Here is a 21207-nt window from a genome sequence, read left to right as displayed (position 1 = left end):
TGTCCAATCCCCCTGTGCAGGTCTTGCCTGCACCAGGCTTCTTTTTTTAAAACTTTTATCTCTCCTTCTCGCCTCAAGGGCGCTCGCTACCTTTTGGCTCCTTTCCTCGCAACTAGGAACCCTCCTCCCTTCCGTCACCACTCTCCCAAGGAGCTCTCTCAGCCAGCCATCTTCCTCTCTCTCTCTGGTTACTGGTTTTCTAGGTAGCTCCTTTCCTTCGAGCGGCTCGCCAATTTTCGACAACCTTCCCACAGCTTTATTCAATCCCCTGCCTCCTTTCTCTTCTTCTCTTTCACAGTATCGCCGCGCCTTTACTCACGAAGAGTCTCTGCATCGCATCATCTATCACCATGGACAACGCACATTTCAACATCAGACCGCCCAACTCCGCCAACTTGGATTTCATCAAGAACTCGTTCATCCTTGACGCCGACGGCAAGGTAACGGGACATCCACGTTCGGCACTAAGCACTGTTAGAAATCGTCCTGCCATTCATCGCCACCTACGTCGACTCCCAGTTCTGCCCTACGGGTTCTTTCCACCTGCAGCAAGTCGTACAACCCGAAGAATGCAGTCATGGCTACCGAGTCGATCACGCCGACCACTGCAGAGCGTACACTGCGAAGAACATAAAGATGGGATATTCCCCTAGCAGATTTGCGTGCCTCACCAGCCCCTGCGCCAGTAGTCAAACAACCTCTCAGCAGGCCGAGGGGGACCCCCGGCATACCCATACAGGCTGCCGCCCCCGAGCCGGTGCGCGAGCAGCTCGATGAACTCAACCAGGGCCAGGCCGACCCCTCCTCCTCTCTGGGCATCTCCCTGGCTGCCAAAGCTGGCGCCTCCGGAGTGATCATTGGGCGAGCTGAAGAGGTCGTCGAACCTGATCCCGTCGCCGCCACCGAGCCCCACCCCGCCTCCATCTTCGTCCCCACCACCAACTAGATCGTCAAGGAAGTCCTCCAAGCCGATCTCCTCGCCCGCCCCAGCAACATCCTGTCGCCCAAGCCCGCGGCCGGCCCTATCCCGCAACCTCCTCAAGGCCTCCACGAACAGCCGTCTCCATTCCTCCTCGGTCCTTAGCCTTCCGACCCCGGACCCCAGTCCGCTCGCATCACCAAAAGGGCCGAACGGCGTGTACCGCGGGATCTGCTGCTGTTGTTGCTGCTGTTGCTGCTGTTGCTGTTGCTGTTGCTGTTCCCACTGCTCCCGCTGCCGCTGCTGCTCGCTGCGAAGGTTCTCCTCGTAGAAGCGGCCGGTCCCAAAGTACACGTCGTCGGGCCCGTCGTCGGGCTCGTCCTGCTCCCCCCGGCGCTGCCTTTGTCCTCTTGGAGGTTGTGGTCGGTTCCGACGGGAAGTGGCTTCCAAGTAGCCATCGAATGCGTACGCCATTTTGGTGGATGTTTCTCTCTTGCGGCTGCGATGGCCTAGTGTTTTATTTGGGGGGAGGGGGAGGGGGGGGGTTTTGGTTTCTTCTCTTTTTTCCTTTCCTTTTCCTTCTGCGAGTGTCCCTGGGCAGCCTGGAGCGAGCCCGCCTTTTGTAAAGCGACATCGTGTTAGCTGCGTGGTGTTTGATAGGGTTTGCTATCGGTAATACGAACGAATGATTCACAAGCCTATCGCCTGTTTGGGCAAGTGACGGAATGACTACATGTTTGACACCCAGCTGCTGCTTGCTGATAGCAAGCAGAGCAACAATTCATCGGGAAGGGGGGGAGGGACGCATCACAGTCAGCCGGTTTCGTCGTGAGTATCAAACAGTAGTATTTGTTTGCAAGCGAGCCAATGTGCGCCTGCTAAGTGTCTATGTACAAGCTCCGATTGAGAAGCTGTCTTTCCCCGTCGAAATGATACGGCTTCTCCTCCTCCGTATCAAAGAAAAGGAAGCCCCGGGGGGGTTATGTCTGTTTACCTGCTTTGATAGGTAAGGCCGGGTATAATAGAAAACATACATTACAGGTATCCAGGATCCGGTATACGTATGATCGCTCCCATGGGCAACGCCGTGCAAGAAAAACAATCAATGAAATGGGTAATTATGTCGTGGATGTGTTTGCTTCGTTGCGTAGAGAAACGGGTCCTTGAAAACCAGTCGATGGCCTGACGTTGTGCATCTCCATGCCTTGCGCGTCGTTCTTGGGCTGGTCGCGAAAGGCCCCGAGGCGCTGGTCCCCAACGCTGTACTTCTTCTTGAACTGATAGTACGTAGGGGGCCTCGGCCGGCAGAGAACGACGATCCAGTTCTTGAGCATGCTTCCTTGAGTAAAGGCCCGGAAGCGCTCCTTCTTGATGAACTTGTGAGAGTTAATATACTCCCTGGTCGTTTCGCCTCGCGCCATGAGAAACACGTGGTAGCCCATGAGGGCAGCTGGGTAGAGGAACGAGACGAAACCGTAGATGACCATGGCGAAGGGCACGCGGAATTCGTCGATAGATTTGCCAAAGGAAATGTTGGATCGGTTCATGTGTATGAGGATCTGGGCGAGAGAGGCGCCCAGGAGATAGAGGGAGAGGAATGTGGCCGAGGACACAAAGGCAAAGAAATAGCGGTAGTTGCGCCGTCCAACGCAGTTGTTGAGCCAAACACAGTGGTGGTCGTGAGTCTCGATGCAGTTATCGCATAGACGGCAGTGATGGGCTCGAGGAGGTCGCCAAATGTTACACGTTCTACAGTGCTTGACCGGAACTTCCATAGCGGCTGTTGCCGACTCCGCCGACTTGATCAGCGTCCAGTCGTTAGTCGGCGGGCCAAGTCGGAGAGGATCCTCGGTCGGTTCTGCAGGGGGGAAAACGTGGAGGTTACGAGGCAAAATCTAGGAGCTGTCAGCCACGGCATTTCGCGTAAGAAGCGACATCACTTACACCCGGATCCGACACGGAAGCATGGAGGAAGGAAGAGATGCAAACATAGAACAGGTACGCGAAAGTGATGGGGATGGCGGGGCTGATGTTGTGCCATAACCAAGGTGCAGAGAAGACGAAGAAGAGGACGGCCGGGATAACGATGAACAAGCCGGTGGCTACGTTGACCGGCCTATGCTTGGTGTTCTGGAACCGGCCGCCTATGCAGAACACGGTGTTGCCCTCGAAGTACTGGAAGACGTAGCCGAGATTCGACATGGACTTCTTCAAGTTTGTTTTGTCGGCAGGCCTAGACAAGTCGACTGGGTTGAGTTGGGGAGTCGACGCAGTTGACGAAAGCTTCTCGCCGCCAGGCAGGCTCCGATTCGACTTGTTCTGGCCCTGGTCGCTACGTCCCGGCAGAAGGAAGCTCGAGCGGAAAGATCGCGGGGACTTGACGGGGCTGGGCTGGTTGCCCCGTTCCTTGAAGCCTCTGTCGACGGTGACGCTCAGGTTCCGGCTGTTGCGCTGATTCCGCTGCAAAGGGGTGACGCTCTCAGACATGCTGCCAGCGGCATGATGACCGTGGGTTGGACTCGTGTTCGCGGTGATCCGATCATAGGTTCCTTGCTCGGTGTACTCTGTTCCACGGGATGGAGGCGCGCGCATCTCGTCATCGTCACTGAGCTGACGTTGAAGACGGGCGACGGGGTTCGAAACCGGGTTCGAAATGACGCTGTGCCGAGCATTCGGTCCACCACTAGCAACAGCAGCGGCGGCGGCGGCACTTTGGCCGGGTTCGGACTCGACGTCCTCGAATGTGGGCTGTTGACGAGTTGCGGGGCGGGAACCGCCACGTTGAGCCTGCAGCTTCTGGGAACTCATGGGACGAAAGAAGGCCGAAGAGGTGAGAGACGGCACATGGCTGCGGCTTGTGGAGCTTGGCGGGCGGCTGGCGATGGAGCCAGCGGTGCTGCCAGCGCCAGTGCTCCCCCTCTTCTCGCTGAGACTCGTGATGTAGTTCATCCGTGGAGGCGGGCCTCGTCTGCGGCCTTCCCAGGGTCCAGACATTCCCGTCTTCGCGGTTCCTGGGCGTGAGAGGGAGTCCGAGGCCAGGCCTGACTTCCTCCGAGGGTTTTCGGAAAGGGTCTGTACTACAGCTTCCCCGCCGTCGTCGGATGCAATGTCGGTCATTCGCGACGAGATGATGCTGGGCGGGCCTGGTCGGTCGGAGCGCCCAGGGAACTGAGGTTTCGGAAAGCCATCGTCGCCGGCTGGAGCGCCGGCCCCGCCGGCGTGGTCTTTGGATGTCATGATCGGGAGCTGCTGTCGGGATGACTCGGCGGCGTTTACGACTGGCGGGTTTCTTCCACTATAACATGTCGCTGTTGACGCGGTAATCGGAATATCGTGAAATGGGGAAATGACTCGATTCGAGGTTCTGCCCAGAGAGAGATCGAAAGGGTGGAATCGAGGTGTGTCTTAAGTTCGGCGCTTTGACGGGCCACAATGTGATGAATGCAGCGCGGCTCGATGGGCTCGGTCTGCTCGGCAAATGCGTCGGACAAGGTTTGGAAAAGGCTGAAGCGCAAAGGTCTGCGGTCGGAGTCGGTATTAAAAGGTCGTGCGAAGGAACAAGGAAAGGGCCCGTGGATTAAGGTGGAGGGAGCGAAAAGGCAGTTGGGTAGGTTGGTATTCGTGTCGTAGTGAAATCGTGTCGGGTACCTAGAGAGAGGGACGGAGAAATGAAGGTTGGAATGGCGGGCGAGCCGTGACAATGAGCGAAGCGAAGAAGAAGAAGGTCGACCAGACAGACTTGGGATCTTGTCTTGGGTTGGTGTTCCTTTTCCGCGAAAAAGCATGGGATTTGCCCAATACTGTACGGAGGAGGACAGAGAGTGCACACCTCAGCGACGGGGAAGATTGGAGCACTCCAGCGCAATTGCACAGGGGGCCTAATCTGGGCTGGGCCAATTGTAAGGGGCGACGGCCACTTGGTACCGTGGTACAGTCTAGGAGTCTGTGCTTTGTGCATGCGCTAGGTTGCATAAGCCGCCGGATTTGGTTAGCTTCACTGGCATCAGGACATAGCTGCCGTCTGTCATCACTAACAGGATACTACTCAGTTCACACGAAGTCGCAATAGCAGCTACGCTCCAGCCCCTCCCGCACGGCTTTGGCCGCCTTTTAAAACTGGCGCCGGCTCAGGTTACCCACGCCATTTTGATTGTATTTGCCGGATTGGGGCCCAAAGCTTTAAATTACCACGGCAGCGTGGGCAACAAACAGACCAACAACGCGCCGCGCCTGCGATGGGCTGCAATGCCAGGGTGACGGGAGCATGACAACCCTTCGGACGATGCACGGAGTGTTCGGCCAAAGTATCATCAGCGCAGGGCGCAGAGGGGCCTTTTGCTAGCTAAACTTGGATGTCACTGAAGGCCAAAAATCACACACACGATGCTTTCACCTCTGTGTCTTCAGCCTCAACCTCAACGGCGACATGCGAGGAATGCAAATCCGCCTATTTTGGTCCCGCTCTCTACCTGTAGGCACGGCACCCTCAAGGACGCGTCGTGCCCCTCTTTCAAAGCCGTTGAAGCTACTAGTATTGCGACGCTGAGGGTTTGGAATGTGATCTTCACAGCCTGCCGGGTTAGTCCTCGCTCGGCAAACCTTGATCCATATCCATTGTCCAAGGGACGGCAGCCCACGCAGGCCAATCGCACACGACTTTTTTTTTTTTTTTTTTTTTTTTTTTAGCTTTTTTCCTTCTCTTTCTGTCTCTCCAGACGCTTTGGGTCTATCCCTATCCCTGGGTTTGACTGCTTTAATATCCGTCATGTGGATTATGCCAGCGGTGTCAGCGCCAAAATGCACACCCATTCGTCACGCATGTCGTGTTATGCCACCATTGTTGCAGGGTTCATTCTCGTCCGAGTTTGGCCTTCTGACAGTAGGATTAAATCACAAAAGTTACACGTCTCAAAGTGTGCACCGGGCTCGGCAGCCACTTCAACACAAGCTTGCGTCCCGCGCGAGAAGAGGAGTCAGTCAAAATAGCCTACGTCTTCACGTGGTTCTCTTTGCGCACACCAGCATCCATGGGCCATGAAGCAAGCCCTGGACCGAAAACAACCCCATCGCCGTTAGCGATGTTATCTTTGCTGTGTCGTAACAGTCCGGCCCGGCCTGTATCTGCAAGGACTAACACCGCTATACCTGCTCGACCGATGTTGAATCTGGACATCCATGGATGTCGGTCATCACACTGGATGGAATCTTGCCTTTCTTTTGACGGCGTCCCAGTTTCGTTAGAGTGCAAAAACACGGTTATACAAATACATATGCTGAGAAGCGCCGTTACCATTTGAAGCTCGAGTCACTAACGACAGATAACCGCACATCTTAGTAAGTACGCCGTGGCCAGGGACCCAGCCTCACAAATCAACTACCCGAACTTGCTTCTCAGAAACCCATACCTCTTCCCACTTGCTCCACTCATGACATCTTTAGACATGCTTCTCGGGTTGCTTTAGTCTGGAGTAATTCATCATATGGTTAGAACTTGAAACCAGCCCCCAAAGCGCTGCACATAATGAAATGAAAGACTTTTAGACTACCCTTGAGTCAGGGATTGACATTCTTCGACACCAACCGTTGTGTCTCGCGCGGCGCCTGATATCAAGGTTCGTAAGATTATGTTAACACCCCTTCTCGCGAAGGTGACGATGGCACAGACGCAGATGGCAAGACTATGACATAACTGGGCTGCCTTTTACCCTCCAGGCTGTTGGAAATAAAGGCCGTAAACTATGGCGCTGAGAGACAGACAAGGCGTTCATGCCCTTAACCCGGGACTTGGAACATTTGACAGATACTTCTCCTCGTCTTTTAGATTGGGTGTTCACGAAGCCGTGGCTGTTGTCCTCGAGACCCCGCGACTATGGGGCTATCCGAGGCATGCGATGCAGCCAGTGAGGCAGCGTCGCCATGATGCGATGGTTCTGTAAGCTTTGCACACCAACTGCCAATTCGAGCAGCAGGACTGGAGAGGTCGTCTTTGGGGGCAGCCAGATGAAGACAATCGACCAATATGAGCCTGGGCCGAACAAGAAGTCAGACGGGTAGACACTTAAGCCGGGTATATTCCTAAGACTGTTTAGCTAGATACAATGCACTTAAGCATTGCAGAATGAGGTAATGTCCACATCACCCCCGATTGACCAATCACACTTACGTATAAGCCCGGCCAATCGTTTCTCCCGAATTTCAACCTTGGGATCACCGAACGAACCTGAAGCTCCGAAATCATACGACAGCCGAACCTCACTTTGCAACATCCACTCCCCCCAACGACCACACGTCAGAACCACCGCAACAATGGCCTCCTTCGTCGCCCGCCGCGCCTTCTCTACCACGGTCCGCCGCTTCACCCAGCAGGAGCAGGCTCAGGCCAAGCAGCAGCTCACCCAGGAGTCCAAGCGCAACCCCGAACTCATCGTGCGTGATATCCCATCCATCCCCATCCACCGGGAACCCTTCCATATCGCCAACCCGCCCCTGCCCACCCGCACATCTCTCTCCCTGTGAAAGCGCGCTTCGAAGCCAGCCGGCACACACACACACACTTGCACCCCTGCAACTGGCCTACGAAGACCGACTCGCACAAGAAGAAGGACAACGGGGGGAGGGGGCTAGGGCGGCTTTGCGCGGGGGTTAGGAGGAAACCTATGGAATGCTAATTGAGTTCTCGTCCTACAGATCCTCGGTGGTGTCATGGTTGCTGCCCTTGGCGGTGCCGGCCTCTACTTCGGTACGTTTCCACGACTTCTGTCGTCTGTCCCATTTCGTCGAGCTCGGCAATGGCTAACGTCACTCTTTTTTTTCTCTCTCTCGCGCAGGCCGCACCCCCACCTCCTCTACCTCCGAGAGCCCCGTCCTGAAGGCCGGTATGCCCTGGGAGAACGACGGTGAGGGCAAGTACAAGTACCACCCCGGCGGCAACCCCAACAACGAGCCCAAGGATGCTCCCAGCGCCGTCAACACCGTCATCGTCCCTAACGTCACTCTCCCCAAGGTGCGTTTGCGACCCCTCCGGCCCTCAATGGACTGCTATCCGTGGTGGTCCAGATCACAAACGGCAGATGCCTCGGGGTTTGTCTAAGAACGCCTCCCAAGCTAACCATCGTGACTCAGGAATTGCACGACAAGTACAACAAGTGGGGCAAGGACGGCTACCCTTAAAGAACTACCTATAGATACCTGTTGTTGAGAAGACGTTTTCATGCGCGAGCAGTGCAGAGGGCGGAAGGTGGTTTTCATGTGTAGATAAGGAGAATTCAGATTTTACCACAATTTCTACCTTGCGATACCATCTCACCACTACCTTCATTGCGCAGCAGCAGCGCCGCTCGTCGTTACGCGTTCTTGTGACTGATGCTGTGAATAATTAAGCGGGAAGAAATCACATGCGAGCTCATTTATTTACTTTCTCTTTCGCATCAGAATCTCATTGACATGCAATTAACTCATGAGGGCGTGTAAAAGTACTCCCGACCAGAAGAAAAAGACGGCGATGTCTTTCGTTTGTGCCCACAACTCCGCCAACACCGCCACCACCACAATCCACGACTGGGCCCCTCCGCCTCTCCCGTCCGTGTGCTCTCCCAGACCTATGAAGAAAGCTGCTCAATCTCGTCTCCGGTGAAACCAAAGAGGTACAGCAGGTCGAGGAGGCTCTCGCCATTCAGCCTCGTGTCGGCCTCCATCTGCACCATCGGCTTCGCGTTCCAGGCGACGCCCAGACCCGCCGTCCCCAGCATCAGCAGGTCGTTCGCGCCGTCGCCCACGGCAACGACCTGCGACAGGTCGATGCCCTCCTTGCCGGCGATTTCGACGAGGAGGTCGCGTTTCCTCTCCTTGCCCACGATGAGACCCTTGACCTCGCCCGTGAGGTTGCCGGCGTCGTCGATGACAACCTCGTTGGCGTGGGCGTAGTCGATGCCCAGCTCCCCGGCCAGCCAGCTCGTGAGGGGGAGGAAGCCGCCGGAGAGCACCGCGGTCTTGACACCGAGGCGCTTCAGGGCCTTGATGAGACGTGGCACGCCCTTGGTTACGTCCAGGACGGGCCTCAGCTGCTCAAAGAAGGACGCGGGGAGGCCCTTGAGGAGCTGCACGCGCTCGCGGAAGGCGGCGTCGAACTCGAGCTCGCCCAGCATGGCGCGGTGGGTGATGTCGGCGACGCGCGCAGCCAGGTCGGGCGGGTCCTTGATGGTCGCGGCGAGCAGGTCAATCACCTCCTGCGTGATGAGGGTGCTGTCCATGTCGAAAACGACCAGCCTGGGGTGGCGGCGCCACAGGGTGTCGGGCTGCAGGGCGACGTTGACGCTCCATTCCCTCTCGAAACGGTAGATGAGCTCGTGCCTCCGCAGGTCGGTCAGGCTGAGGTAGCTCTGGCAAGGGGCCGGGTCGAGGGTCAGCTCGACGACGTGCGGGCTGTCCTGGCTGTCGAGGCAGCGATGCGACGAGCTGTAGTCGGTCTCGCCGGCGGGCAGGGGAAAGGTCGACATGAGGTGCAGGAACGAAGTCACGCACATGGGCGAGACATAGGAGCCATACAGGTGGTCGAGCTTCTCGGGCTCCTGGGTCGGGGGCTCGAGCGGGAAGGTCTCGGGGTCCTGCGTCGGCGCGAAGTTGGCCGGAAGGGAGTCCTTGCTGCTGGAGCCTTCCGAGTTCAACTTGGGCGGCGATGCAAAGCCGCTGCCGCCCGACGAAGCTGCCGCTGCCGCCGCCGCGCCGCCTTCGCCGTTCGGTTTATAGAACAGCGTCGCAACCAAGCGAGACTGCCTCTTGCCCCCGGCAGGCACACAATTCGGGTGCGAGTAGCTGTGGTTCAGGCCGCTGCGGATGGTGGGTGGGTTCTCCTCAGACGGAATGCCGTTGAATGCGGCATAGTGCTTGTGGTCGTGGGCGTGGGCGTGCCTGGGCGGCGAGACAGAGACATTGCTCAGGTCCTCGACGACAGTGTCGATGCCGAAGCGACCCTCCGGGTGCTGGGGAGGGCGGTACTGCTGGTGCTCGCGGAGGAACGAGCTACTCCTCATGGACGAGGTGAGCTGAGGCCGGGGCGACGTCGTCGACTTGGCGGGGCTTGCGTCGGCCATGGCGGACACTGCTTTGCGGCGGGGTCGGGGGACACAGACGATAAGACAGACAGACGATAAACCTGCAGCAAGGCAAGCTGTAGGTGGCGGCAGCGGCAGCTTCGGGGGGGGGGGATGGGCGCGGAGAGGCGAGAGGTGCGGGGGAGAAGGCGAGAAGGAGAGAAAGCGCTCGGAGCTGCGTCCTGGTGAAGGAAAATCTTAAGGACTTGACGAAGCTGCTGCCCTCACGTTTCGAAGGTAAAACATGTTGGCGCGGTTGGACGACAGCCGATCTGAGGGACACTGGACGCGGCGGGAGGCTGGCAGGCGCAGCGCCCATCACTAGCACTGTGATTCTGACTGTATGCCCCGCCTTGCCGTCACTGGTCCGGAGCCGATTAGGCCCCATAATTGCCGTGCCCGAGGTCTGTAGCGGTGTTTGATTGGCTGATGCTATCGCATGCAGCTTCTGGTGGATGCCAAAAATCACGTGTTTACCCCTCTAAAAATTCTGACATGACAAGCTAAGGTCAGGTACGAATGATACGGTGAGGCTCCATTACATCACTATGAGATCGACCGGCTGACATGGTGCTGCTGGTGTATTCCCAGGGCCGCAAAGGGAGAAAACATTGTCTGCCTGCCAGTGTCCGAGCACACATGAGCCGAGCAAAGATGTCACTCCCAGGATCTGCGAGACCTCAGCCTCGTCCGAATTTGCCGGCCTCGGTCATCGGGGAACGGAAGAACCGTCGGAGACGATACCAGCTCAGCCATATTCGCCGAACTAGCGCATGCAGAACACACAGCAGCCTCAGCCTCTTTGCCGGGTTAGTCAGGGTTGCCAGGCCTGCCAGGCCGCTTGGCAACTGATGAGTCTGCAATGAGGTAAGTTGGTCATCCCCCCCCCTTCGTCATCGCGGCAGCCGCTAAGTGATCATTGCGTCCAGGTCCGGGAGCTGGTTCCGCTGATAGAGAACGGACCCCTTAGCGGGAATAAGGACACTTCCACCCACCAGCCGCAAGACCCGGATGACAGACTGTGATGTGTCTGGAGTGTTCGGGTGACATCTCCTCTTCTGGCACCCGAAACCGGCGTCCTGATCTTGGCCGTTGGATCCAGCACGGAAGATGAAGGAGCGGTCACCTAAAGAATGGCCTCTTTCGAGCGTCTGGTCGAGTGACCTGGAATTTGCGCTCCGCTCATGGCTGTCGAGAAGGTCGGCCATCAGACTTGAGATGTGTAGCCAAGGTGGTTCCTCTCAACATCGTGTTGTCCGTGGAAACGAGTCTCCAAGAAGTCTTGGTTTTGCTCCGTTTGTTTCCGAGTCATGGGGAAACGTGGACCGTGGTGAAGAGGCCAAGTTTCTTCAGACAAAGCACGCGCCATCATCTTTATGAGGCGCCGCAAGCGGCGAACATGCTCGGGAAAGGGGTTCGGCAAGCGAGGCCTCGGGCGGTGATAAAGCTCGAAGCATATCCCTCATTGAAGCCCAAGGTGGGTTTTGACAGAAAATTTCGCGGCGGTCAACCATGGATGATACCTTGGTTCCTCGTGTGTTGACTGGTCGTATGCGAGGGATGGAGATGCGTTGTCCGGCGCGGGATGATGACGCCCCATTTTCAAGTTGGCAGTTCGCAGATGCCAAACCAACCTCCGGCATCCCCCACACCGACGGCCGGATGGGTCGCCGATTACCGTGCCGGCCGACCGCCGAGTGCCGTCACCGCACCCCTTTCGGCCAAGATGACTAGCGGCCCGGGCGGGATCACGTCTTCTTGCATCATGATGGCGAATTCACACCAGCGTTTCTGCTCGCCTAGAGACCCTTTTTTCCCCGTTTTCGCGCCAGCGCTCATCATGAGCATCAATTCAGGGGGCTTTCTCGATACCGATGAGCACGGCGGAACCGGCCCCAATATCTATACTCATGAGGTCACGGCTCCCGGCTGCCGGAGCCGGCTGTAGGGCAAACTTTTGCCATTGTCAAATCCACTCCGGCTCCCGGGGCGATGGCGCAATTGCGGGATGCCCACGGTACGGAGCAACCCCTGTATTCTGTAACCAATCATGTTTTGCCTCACTTGTCACGAAAGGCTTAGCGTCGATGTCGTGATTGCTCCCAGACCACGCCTCGTCCTTAGAGATGCAAATTCCTCAGCGCTTGTTCAATGCACCACGCCCAGATGCTCCGGACAAGCTGCGATTGCGCAATAGTTTGAGCGGGCTCTTGTGGTCCGTCGCTTCCCTCGGCGTCTGGTTCGATCGGGATGATGTCTGGGTAAGCGACGGAAACCAAATTAGTAATGCTGCTTGGTGATGGCCCGGGTGCCCAACAATATGATAGTCCTCCCGCCTCCTTCCCGCAGTGTAAGTTCTGCCTGCTTACTTCTACCTCTTCCGTCCTCATAAAACAATAACTCCTGCCTCTTCTTCGTCTACTCCGGAAATCTGAACTCTTCCCCAGACTCCTCTTTTGCGTCATTTGCTCTTCCGTTCATCCATCTTGACCAAAGCTGTGCGGAGTGAACATACCCCGGGTTTTCAACACACCCTTTTGCAAACGCACTCGTCATATAACCAAGCGTCTTCACCATCACCCAGCAACCTTTCTTCCTCCTCTCAGTCAGACTCTTCAAACATGTCGTCTACCGTCGAGCCCGCGACCCGGACGTCCTCAGTGGCGTCGTCTCCTCGGTTGAACTCCGTCGAGGCTGCGAAGCTGGACCACGTTGAGGTCGAGTCCGGGTACGGTTCCGCCACAGATGCCTCGTCGACTGCGTCATCCATCCCTGCGCTCCCGCTCATCTCCCTCACCCAGCCGCACCTCAAGCACCTCAACGACCAGCTTGAGAACATGCACCCCATCGACATCCTCCGCTTCGCCAAGGTCATGTTCCCCAACCTCTTCCAGTCGACGGCATTCGGCCTGACGGGTCTCGTGACCCTCGACATGCTCTCCAAGATTCAAAAGGAGAACCCCGCCGCCGCCAACGTCGACCTCATCTTCCTCGACACCCTCTACCACTTCAAGGAGACGCACGGCCTCGTCGACCGCATCAAGGAGCGCTACCCCAACGTCAAGCTGCACATTTTCAAGCCCTACGGCGTCAACTCCACCGAGGAGTTCGAGGCCATGTACGGCCCCAAGCTGTGGGAGACCGAAGCCGAGATGTACGACTGGATCGCAAAGGTCGAGCCCCTCCAGCGGGCCTACCAGGAGCTCGGGGTCGCCGCCATCCTCACCGGCCGCCGCCGCTCGCAGGGCGGCGCCCGCGACAAGATCCCCATCATCGAGGTCGATGACGAGCGCGGCGTCATCAAGATCAACCCCATGGTCAAGTGGTCGTTCCAGCAGGTGCAGGAGTACATCAAGACCCACAACGTGCCATACAACGACCTCCTCGACCGGGGTTACAAATCTATCGGCGACTGGCACTCGACCGTCCCGGTCAAGGAGGGCGAGGACGAGCGCGCCGGCCGCTGGAAGGGCCAGCAGAAGACCGAGTGCGGCATCCACAACAAGAAGTCGCGGTACGCCCAGTACCTCGAGGAGATGGAACGCAAGGCCGTCGATGCCAAGGCCGCCGCGCCGTCGTCATCTGCCGAGGCGGAGAAGAAGGGCGAGGCCGCCATCGCGCCCGTCGTCAAGGCCGAGAAGGAGGAGCAGGCGATCGCATCCGTCTGAAGCGTTTCGTTGGCTTTCGTTGCATACTGCTTTGTTGTTTGCTTTTTCTTTTCCTATAATGACCTGTACATATGATGCATGACGGCGTTTTGGGGTGGGTAAAAAAACCAAGAGGACAGGACAGCACGGGACAGCATGCTGGCGTTCCGGATAGGTTTAGGCCAAAGGCCACTAGGTATCTAGCGTTTTCGCAGATACTCGATCCTACATTTGTAGATAGGACAATCAATCGAAACACGAATGACAAAACACTTGAGACTTGCTTTGTGAACGATGTAAAATGAGGGAGGTGAGCGGAGGACGTTGTGTGTTGTGGTGAGGCTCCAATCTGCGTCCCGCTTAGACCCCGCACTCGGAACATATGTGGGAACTGCGAACGTCCGCCCATAGGCTCCTAACAAGCGGTGGTGTGGCTTTGCAGGCTGTTCTGGTAGAGAACTGACAGGTTGCCCCAAACCTTATCTCGCAATCAGAGGGGCCCTCCCGAATGATCTCGTGACCACTTTCCACAACGACACGAGGAACACCGAATGGGTGTTTAGCGGTCGTTCCCATGGCGAAACTGAGCGATTTGAAGCAACCGATGCTTGCTAGGTGATGTTTGCAGATGGTATCAGCGGTCGTGTTCACGAAGACTGGTAAGCAACACTACTCGAATCGATGGCCCTTCCGAAGTCCTCATTCGCCCATGCTGCAAACCGGATGGGTCGACACTAGCTCTTTGAAGACCAAGGAACCTCTTCCATACGATTGCAAGGCATCACACGTAAACTTGCACTGCTTGTTCCCGCCTTCAGTGGTGATCGAATCGTATGGCGGCGACCTAGGGTAGGTAAGGCAAGTTGCCATCATGTAAGAGGGACGTGTCCGGAGATGAATTAAGCGGAAGAGGCTTGAGAACCTAAGGGGGCTTAAAATTGGATAACGTAGGCTTGAAAGGAAAAGTGATATCTTCCAAGTAATACTTAGAGGGACGGGGCCAATGTTGATCGGTTACATTGCAAATGTAAGCTCATAGTAAATTGTCTAACAGCATGGGAATGCAGCTAATTGGACTTCTTCCCACGCAAAAGCACTATTTGCAGACCAAGTAATCAGATGCCTGGTATATCTAGTATGCTAAGGAGAGAACCTGTTACGACTTTGAGTATAGAATGACGGAGCAAACTGGAATCAGCAGCTTCTTCACGGCGACAATCATGTGGTTTTGCCTCCCGAATACTGAGGGATTTATGTCCAGCACGTTACGAACTAACTACTATGGTACCAACCGAGTTCTGGCGAACAGTTAGTAGTTAATTCGCTATTTTGAATGATGCTAACAAAGGAAGGGGTTTGAAGGTTGGAACCAAAAGTGAGAAGAAAGCTAAATCCAAAAATCGATAATCTGACCAACCCCCTTGAAACAACACATTTTGAGCCCGTGTATGTTATCTTGGGCTTACTTAGATATCAAATTCTATTCGCATCAAGCTGTTATCCTTCGCATGTAAAGGTGAGTCAACGGTCCGGTCCTTGGTCGTGACCGTCATGTAAGGCATCGCCCCTTCGTCCACACCTCGCCCGGCATGACGGAACGACAATCTCGCCGCAACAAGGAACCGTCACTTTAACGAGCCTTGGTATAATATTAAATCACTTGGCAACCACGGATAGGTCTTGAAGTTCTAAGGTGTTGGGTTGGCTCCGTCAAGCAAATAATGGATGTCAACCTAGGCCGCAGACGTGGTCAACCATCACCGACTTGGCAGAGCCCAGACGGTTTGTGAGAACCGTAACACTACCACACCTGCAGATAACCTGATTTAGCCGAGAAGTGGTATGGTTAATTCGGCCCTACAAGGTGGTATTGGGGAGGGTTGGGCAGGACGAAATAAGCTTGGTTCGTCGGCTTGCATCCCGAAAGGGCACTGTGCGTATTGATAGCGGCGACACTGTAGATGTACTTCCACAACCACCACTACCACACAGACACACACACTTTTTTTTCCATCGTGGGCAAGTGCGGCAGTCGAACCTCACTTACACGCAAACTCACAACCCCCGAAAAGCAGGACAGCCCAAACGCCCGACGCACCCCGGACTCTGCCGGCAACGAGTCACAGATAGGCGGGACGCAGCCATTTCTCTTCTGCTCTCTGTTCTCCCAACCCCACAAAAAGACGGAAACCATGGCGCCGCGGCAGCAGCAGCAGCAGCGCGCGAGGCAACAGCACCTGCCCTCCCCGCCGGCCCCCTTCACCACCCGCAAGCTCAAGATTCTAGAGCAGCTCAGCGTGCCCGACGCCGAGTACACGGACGCCTCGCCCAAGGGGTCCGTGGACGTCGGCATCCTCGAGCTGATTGGCGAGCTCAACGCCCTCGACGGTTTCGTCACCACGAGCAGCTGCGCGGGGCGGGTGAGCGTCTTCCTCGAGGGCCGCAGGGCGGCGCCGACGTCCGCTCCCGCTGGGACGGCCGGGGTCGACGACTCTCATCGTCGGTCTGCAACGCAGAGCGACGACAACGACAACGGAAGCACCAACACCCTGACGACGATAGCAGGGCCCGGCGGTAAGGGAGGCGGCGGCACATGGTTGTTCGTGTCGCATGATCCCGTGCCCAAACAGCACGATGGCGACGACGAGCTGCTGCGTCTCCTTGGTCTCGTGGGCGAGAAGGGCCCAGCCCCCCCCAGCGTTGCCGGAGATTCGGGTAGCTCTCAGCCTGGGCGGCGGAGGAAGCGGCTCATTCACTTCAAATTCGAACCCATGGTACGTAGTCCTCGTCACCTCATGCGCACTCCCAGCCATGGAACTCTCTGTCGACCCTGAACTCATGCCGGTGTCAATGTCACCTTGGGAACCTCTCATACCGTGCCCTGCATACAGAGACCCCACACATGACCGACCACCCGACTGACACCCCTCCCGCCATAGATCCTCCACGTCCTCACGGCATCACTGGCCCACGCCCAGCTCCTGCTGAAATGTGCACTCGCAGCCGGCTTCCGGGAGAGCGGCGCACTGAACCTGCTCCCCGCCACCACCGCCGCGCCAGAAGACGAATCGTCGTCACCCGTGACGCCCATGGTGGGGGTCAGGACAATGGGCCTCGCCCTCGAGTCCCTCATCGGCTACGTCGACGACGACGACGACGAGGTGCGGCACTGCACCGTCACGGCGGACTACCTGCGGGACCTAATGCAGATCGCCAACGAGCGCTTCGCAGAGAACGCGGCGAGGATCGCTAGGTTCCGGGCCGCGCTGCAGGAGGCGGCCGCTGGCCCCCCGCCCAAGCTGGGCGAAGGGGGCGCCGAGTGGGAGGACGCCGCCGCCAGGCGAGAGCGCAAGAGGGCCGAGGGCCTACGGCGCAAGGAAGAGATGTTGGCTGCTAGACAGGAAACGCAGACACAGACGCAGTCTCAGTCCCAGCCTCTTCTGGCTGAGAGCCGGGAGACTCCTTCAGAGGACCCGGCCGAGCTGCCCGAATACGAACTCCTCGGGTTGTAACGTGTGACCAAATTCATTCGCCATCTATACACTTTTGTCTTCTTTGCCCACCAGTAGTAGCATGGCTGTTGTACACTTTCGCATTACCCCGCTCTCTACTGCTGCCGCTCGCTCTGTCCTTCTCGAGGTGGCATGCCATCCAACCACCTCCACGCAGTCTTCCATAACGCAGAAATCAGGTTTATGATGAGTCGTCAAGAAAAACTCTCACTGTCGTCTCTCATCGCTTGTCTCCCCTCTCCCTCCAGATCCCTCCCCTTTAGGAGACGACCTTCTCGACCCAGCCCTTCTCTAACCGCTTCACCTCCTCCTTGAACGCCTCGACCTCCTTCCAGCAGTCGAGCGGCCGGCGGTCGTTCTCGCGCAGGCAGCGCACGACCTCGGAGCGCGCCGCCTCGACGCCGTCGGGCAGGTCGCGCACCTTCTTGCGCTCCGCCAGCTTGGCGCGCAGAGCCTCGATCTCCCGCGCCACGGCCTCGTGGCTGCGCTGGCCCTCGGGCGCGGGCTTGTCCTCGGCGGCGATCTTCTCGTGCGCGAGCTTCAGGGCCTCGGACTCCTTGGTCTGCAGGCGCTTCAGCTCCTCGGCGACGCGGGCCTGGATCTGGAGCTCGGTGAGCTGGGAGCGGGACAGGTCGGTCTGCGGTTCCCGGAGGGTGGGTTGTCGTTAGCTATAGCTTCCCTGAGAAAAGGGTATATTAAGAGGGACGGAAAGGGGGGGGGGGGGTTTGATGGCGGAAGCGCCGAGGCGGAGGGTGAATGTGCGATTGGGCATTCTAAATGACCCAGAGCGGAGGTGTTCGGAGACATAAGGGAGGCTGGGGGGGAGGTTACCTCATGGCTGGTCTGCAGAGACTCGACGAGGTCGTGTGAGATGCCGCTGGGCGTGCTGCTGCGTGATCTTTGGTCAGTCGGCGGACGCAGGAAGAAGGGGGGACGGGCAGTTTTGGTTACTTACGCCTTCCACAGGTGTGGGGGCGTGTTGGACGACGGCTTGGACTCGCTAGCACCCATGATTGTGGCCTCAATGGCTGGGGAGAGGTGATTTGGATGTTTGGCCGTGATGGTATGGAATTTTCCGGGACCGTCGACTGCGGTCGTCAGAGCTGCGAGCTCCGATGGGCCGGCGCAGGTGCACGTGACGGATTAGTCAGTGGAGGCCGGCCATCGTTCCCTCCCAGACAAAATCTCGCTGAGTCATCAACTCGAGTTCAATCTGGCGGTCATACTCTCTCAGCCGGCCAACTGCCAACAACTGTAGGGGCTTGTGTGGCCCATCATCCACAGCTTCGGGGCACGTTCTCGAAGTTTTTGACACTGAGCACTATCTCTCAGACCGCTGGCCGCCCGCAGTCCTCGTCAATGACCCCCGCGCACCACCACGCGGCCCCCAATCCCAGGCAGTTCATCATTCTCGTCTTGTTTTAAGGATCGCGGTTGATAGATAAGGCAGGGACGTGGGAAGGAGGCTGACACAAGCCTTTCGTGGTCCACGGTTCACCAAGACAGGAAAGATAGTTTATCTCGATCGTGATCTTAACACTATCCACGAAGCGCCCAAGGCCTCCGGAGCCTCAAATGGCATCATGGGTATGCATGCCTCGGCGCCAAGGCAGGTTGCGAAAGAGAGGGAAGGGGTGTAGGTGCGGTGATGGAGTCGCCAGGTTCAAGAGATGGGGGGAAGGGGAAGAAAGTGCTCAAAATTACCCAAGAGTGATGATGGATCTCACGAGCCGTGCGCATCTCTCGGCTTCATCTGCACATGTCTGTCTGCTAATGCACGCCAACGCTCACCTGAAGCGTACGGAGCCCTGCAATATCGTTGAAACAACAAGTCACCGAAGGAGCAAATGACTTCATGGGGGGCTCTGGTCCCCTCTCGTCCGCCGTATCTTCAGACTTACAGGCTCTTCCCGGGCAGGTCCGCAGGATGTCTGGGCGTCTTGCAGCGGGCGGCTCGTCTCTGAATCTCGCAGAAGCCCCGCCGGATCCCCCCTCGAGCGAGCGCAGGTGCTGCGGCCTTCGACCCATCTGGATGACCCGGCCAGACGGTTGCGAGGGAGCCAAGATGGAAGAGTCGAGGGGAGAGGAACTCTTTGCGGAATCTGTCTCCGAGGCGAAGCGCTGGGATGTCAGGGTTGTTTAATTTGTTCGCAACGACTCTCGACAAGGGGCTCCCGCCGGGCAGGACAGGCCCCCCCCCCCCTCCAGCCGAGCGTGGCCACACCGTCACATCCCGCAATTTGTTCGCGGCCACCCGAGGATTGCGAGGCCCCAAGGACGTGGACTGTGGTGGAAGAAATTTTATTGGCGGTTTGAAGGAGAAGTTGGCGTGGGCGGGATTCCCCTCGTCGGCTCGTCGCTCCGTCTGTGAATGCCCTCCGGTATTGGGGGTGAAGCGAGGGGGCAGACCAGGGAACCCTGCGTCGAAGAGGTCGATCGCTTTCAAGATCAAACGCAAACTTTGACAGGACCAGTGAACAGAGTCGGCGAACTGCAGGTGTGACAGGACCGGCGCTGAAGTTCGTCGGTCGGTGCGCGGGAGAGTTTAATTTTCGTGAAGGGGCTAAATGACGGCTGCCAAACGGGCGGCTAGATGTCTGCCGTAGCGCTAGGAACCCGAGAACACCGAAAAGTGGTATCCGGCCTCGATCCTTCGACCGCAAAGATGGGCAAGATGGACGGCCGCATTTTGATTTGGTCAATGGAAGATGGCCCAACAGGCAGATTAGATCAGGGAGCGCGGCAGACTCCGTGCTGGTGTCGTCAGATTTCGTCAAATGCATGCCACGGCACAATCGGCCGAGATGGACGGCAGAGCGTGACATGACGACTGAGACGGGGGGACGTTGATGAAGTGGGTTGCGGGGGTTGATTCACATGCTTCCAGAGCTCGGCCAAGGAGCGCCAGAGCGGTGACAACGCTGAGTCACTGACAATGGGTTCTCGCTTTGCGAGTTCTTGTCAACATTCCACTCGAGGATTCCACCCGTTCGTCATGATCCGAGCGTCAGGTGGCGCCTTTTCCGAGTAAGGGAAAGCGGTGGAAGGGTCGGGTGGAAGATGGATACGACAATTAAGTGCGTATCTTATGGCCCCGATCTTCCACTATGTCTGTGTCACTGTTCCACACATTATCGGAATTCGGATGTCGTCTGATACACTAGAACACTTTTGTGCGCACGATCGAGCGTGCGTGCGTGCGTGTGCTGCGTGGCCTCGTGGCGCCCAGGCGAACGGGTTTTGGGGTCTCGGTTCGAAGTCGCCCAGCCGGATCCAGTCTGGCGTCAGACAGGGCGCGAGAAGGGGAAGGAGGGGGGAGGGAGGAAGGGGGAGGCCCGGACGGGAGGCCCGGACGATGAGTGAGAAACCAACGGGCATCTGAGACCGTAAACAAAAAGAAAGAACAAGACAATCATGTCTCTGACCTCTGGGTCCATCGGCTGGCTGGACTGTTCGACGGTAACGGCGTTGGCCCACCGGGGTTCGAACAATGAGTCCAAATGACAGCTAAGACGGGGGAGCTCTGATGCTAAACGGGAACGAGAGCCGGTCCAGCCAATGGTTGGAATTCCTTTTGCAGTCTTCGTTCATCTGAACATGCTCTATGGCGGCTGGGCCGAGCAGGGCAGGGCACGGCAGGCAGGCAGGTCAGATGTGGGACGAAAGACCCAAAAGTGACCCGAAATCTCAACCCCCTCCCTCCCTCCCCACTCTTGTTCGGTCATTTCGGTGGATGCGGCCCACGGTGGGTATACGGAGACATGGCGCCGAGTTTTGCAGCTTCTTTGCCTTACGGCGAGGCATGTACCAGGTATACAGATGCTGTGAGAGGCATATCGCGTTCGAGACCAAGCCCGATGATCAGAAAGCAGCAAAATGATGAGAAGGATTGGCTGCACGGCTTGGCGACTTCTGGGTACGGTGTTTGGATTGGCATCTGGCTGCAGCGGCACTAGGCGATAGGCCGAGCGCCAGAGTTCGCTGGTGCCCCCGTCCTTGTTCGTCCGGTCTGTCCCCCTGTCATTTCCTAGCCTGTGGCC

At 57.4% G+C, this 21207-nt stretch overlaps 7 protein-coding genes across 7 annotated transcripts; 3 read left to right on the top strand and 4 right to left on the bottom strand.

Moving 5' to 3' along the window:
• Positions 1 to 260: 260 nt before the first annotated feature.
• CH63R_07264 (Palmitoyltransferase) lies at positions 261 to 1393 on the bottom strand (the record flags this gene model as incomplete). Its single annotated transcript, XM_018302239.1, has 4 exons — positions 261 to 309; positions 364 to 464; positions 508 to 619; positions 672 to 1393. The coding sequence occupies 4 exons, from the start codon at positions 1391 to 1393 to the stop codon at positions 261 to 263; spliced, it is 984 nt and encodes a 327-aa protein (XP_018157017.1).
• Positions 1394 to 2037: 644 nt separating this feature from the next.
• CH63R_07263 (Palmitoyltransferase) lies at positions 2038 to 4156 on the bottom strand (the record flags this gene model as incomplete). The annotated part of the gene is made up of 2 exons (XM_018302238.1): positions 2038 to 2814; positions 2864 to 4156. The coding sequence occupies 2 exons, from the start codon at positions 4154 to 4156 to the stop codon at positions 2038 to 2040; spliced, it is 2070 nt and encodes a 689-aa protein (XP_018157016.1).
• A 3069-nt stretch (positions 4157 to 7225) lies between these two features.
• Positions 7226 to 8089, top strand: CH63R_07262 (uncharacterized protein; the record flags this gene model as incomplete). The annotated part of the gene is made up of 4 exons (XM_018302237.1): positions 7226 to 7345; positions 7607 to 7658; positions 7747 to 7922; positions 8042 to 8089. 4 exons carry the CDS (start codon positions 7226 to 7228, stop codon positions 8087 to 8089), a joined length of 396 nt encoding a protein of 131 aa, XP_018157015.1.
• A 428-nt stretch (positions 8090 to 8517) lies between these two features.
• On the bottom strand, positions 8518 to 10008 carry CH63R_07261 (Phosphoserine phosphatase SerB; the record flags this gene model as incomplete). Its single annotated transcript, XM_018302236.1, has 1 exon — positions 8518 to 10008. The coding sequence occupies one exon, from the start codon at positions 10006 to 10008 to the stop codon at positions 8518 to 8520; it is 1491 nt and encodes a 496-aa protein (XP_018157014.1).
• A 2621-nt stretch (positions 10009 to 12629) lies between these two features.
• On the top strand, positions 12630 to 13676 carry CH63R_07260 (Phosphoadenosine phosphosulfate reductase; the record flags this gene model as incomplete). Its single annotated transcript, XM_018302235.1, has 1 exon — positions 12630 to 13676. The coding sequence occupies one exon, from the start codon at positions 12630 to 12632 to the stop codon at positions 13674 to 13676; it is 1047 nt and encodes a 348-aa protein (XP_018157013.1).
• A 2171-nt stretch (positions 13677 to 15847) lies between these two features.
• CH63R_07259 (tRNA wybutosine-synthesizing protein) lies at positions 15848 to 17167 on the top strand (the record flags this gene model as incomplete). Its single annotated transcript, XM_018302234.1, has 2 exons — positions 15848 to 16429; positions 16595 to 17167. The coding sequence occupies 2 exons, from the start codon at positions 15848 to 15850 to the stop codon at positions 17165 to 17167; spliced, it is 1155 nt and encodes a 384-aa protein (XP_018157012.1).
• Positions 17168 to 17426: 259 nt separating this feature from the next.
• CH63R_07258 (Duf1690 domain-containing protein) lies at positions 17427 to 18178 on the bottom strand (the record flags this gene model as incomplete). The annotated part of the gene is made up of 3 exons (XM_018302233.1): positions 17427 to 17804; positions 17999 to 18053; positions 18123 to 18178. The coding sequence occupies 3 exons, from the start codon at positions 18176 to 18178 to the stop codon at positions 17427 to 17429; spliced, it is 489 nt and encodes a 162-aa protein (XP_018157011.1).
• Between the last annotated feature and the right edge of the window lie 3029 nt (positions 18179 to 21207).

Source organism: Colletotrichum higginsianum, chromosome 5, assembly GCF_001672515.1.
Source record: "Colletotrichum higginsianum IMI 349063 chromosome 5, whole genome shotgun sequence".
In the NCBI taxonomy this organism is placed as follows: Eukaryota; Fungi; Ascomycota; class Sordariomycetes; order Glomerellales; family Glomerellaceae; genus Colletotrichum; species Colletotrichum higginsianum.
The sequence above is the reverse complement of the archived record's forward strand: the minus strand, read 5'-3'. Positions and strand labels throughout refer to the sequence as shown.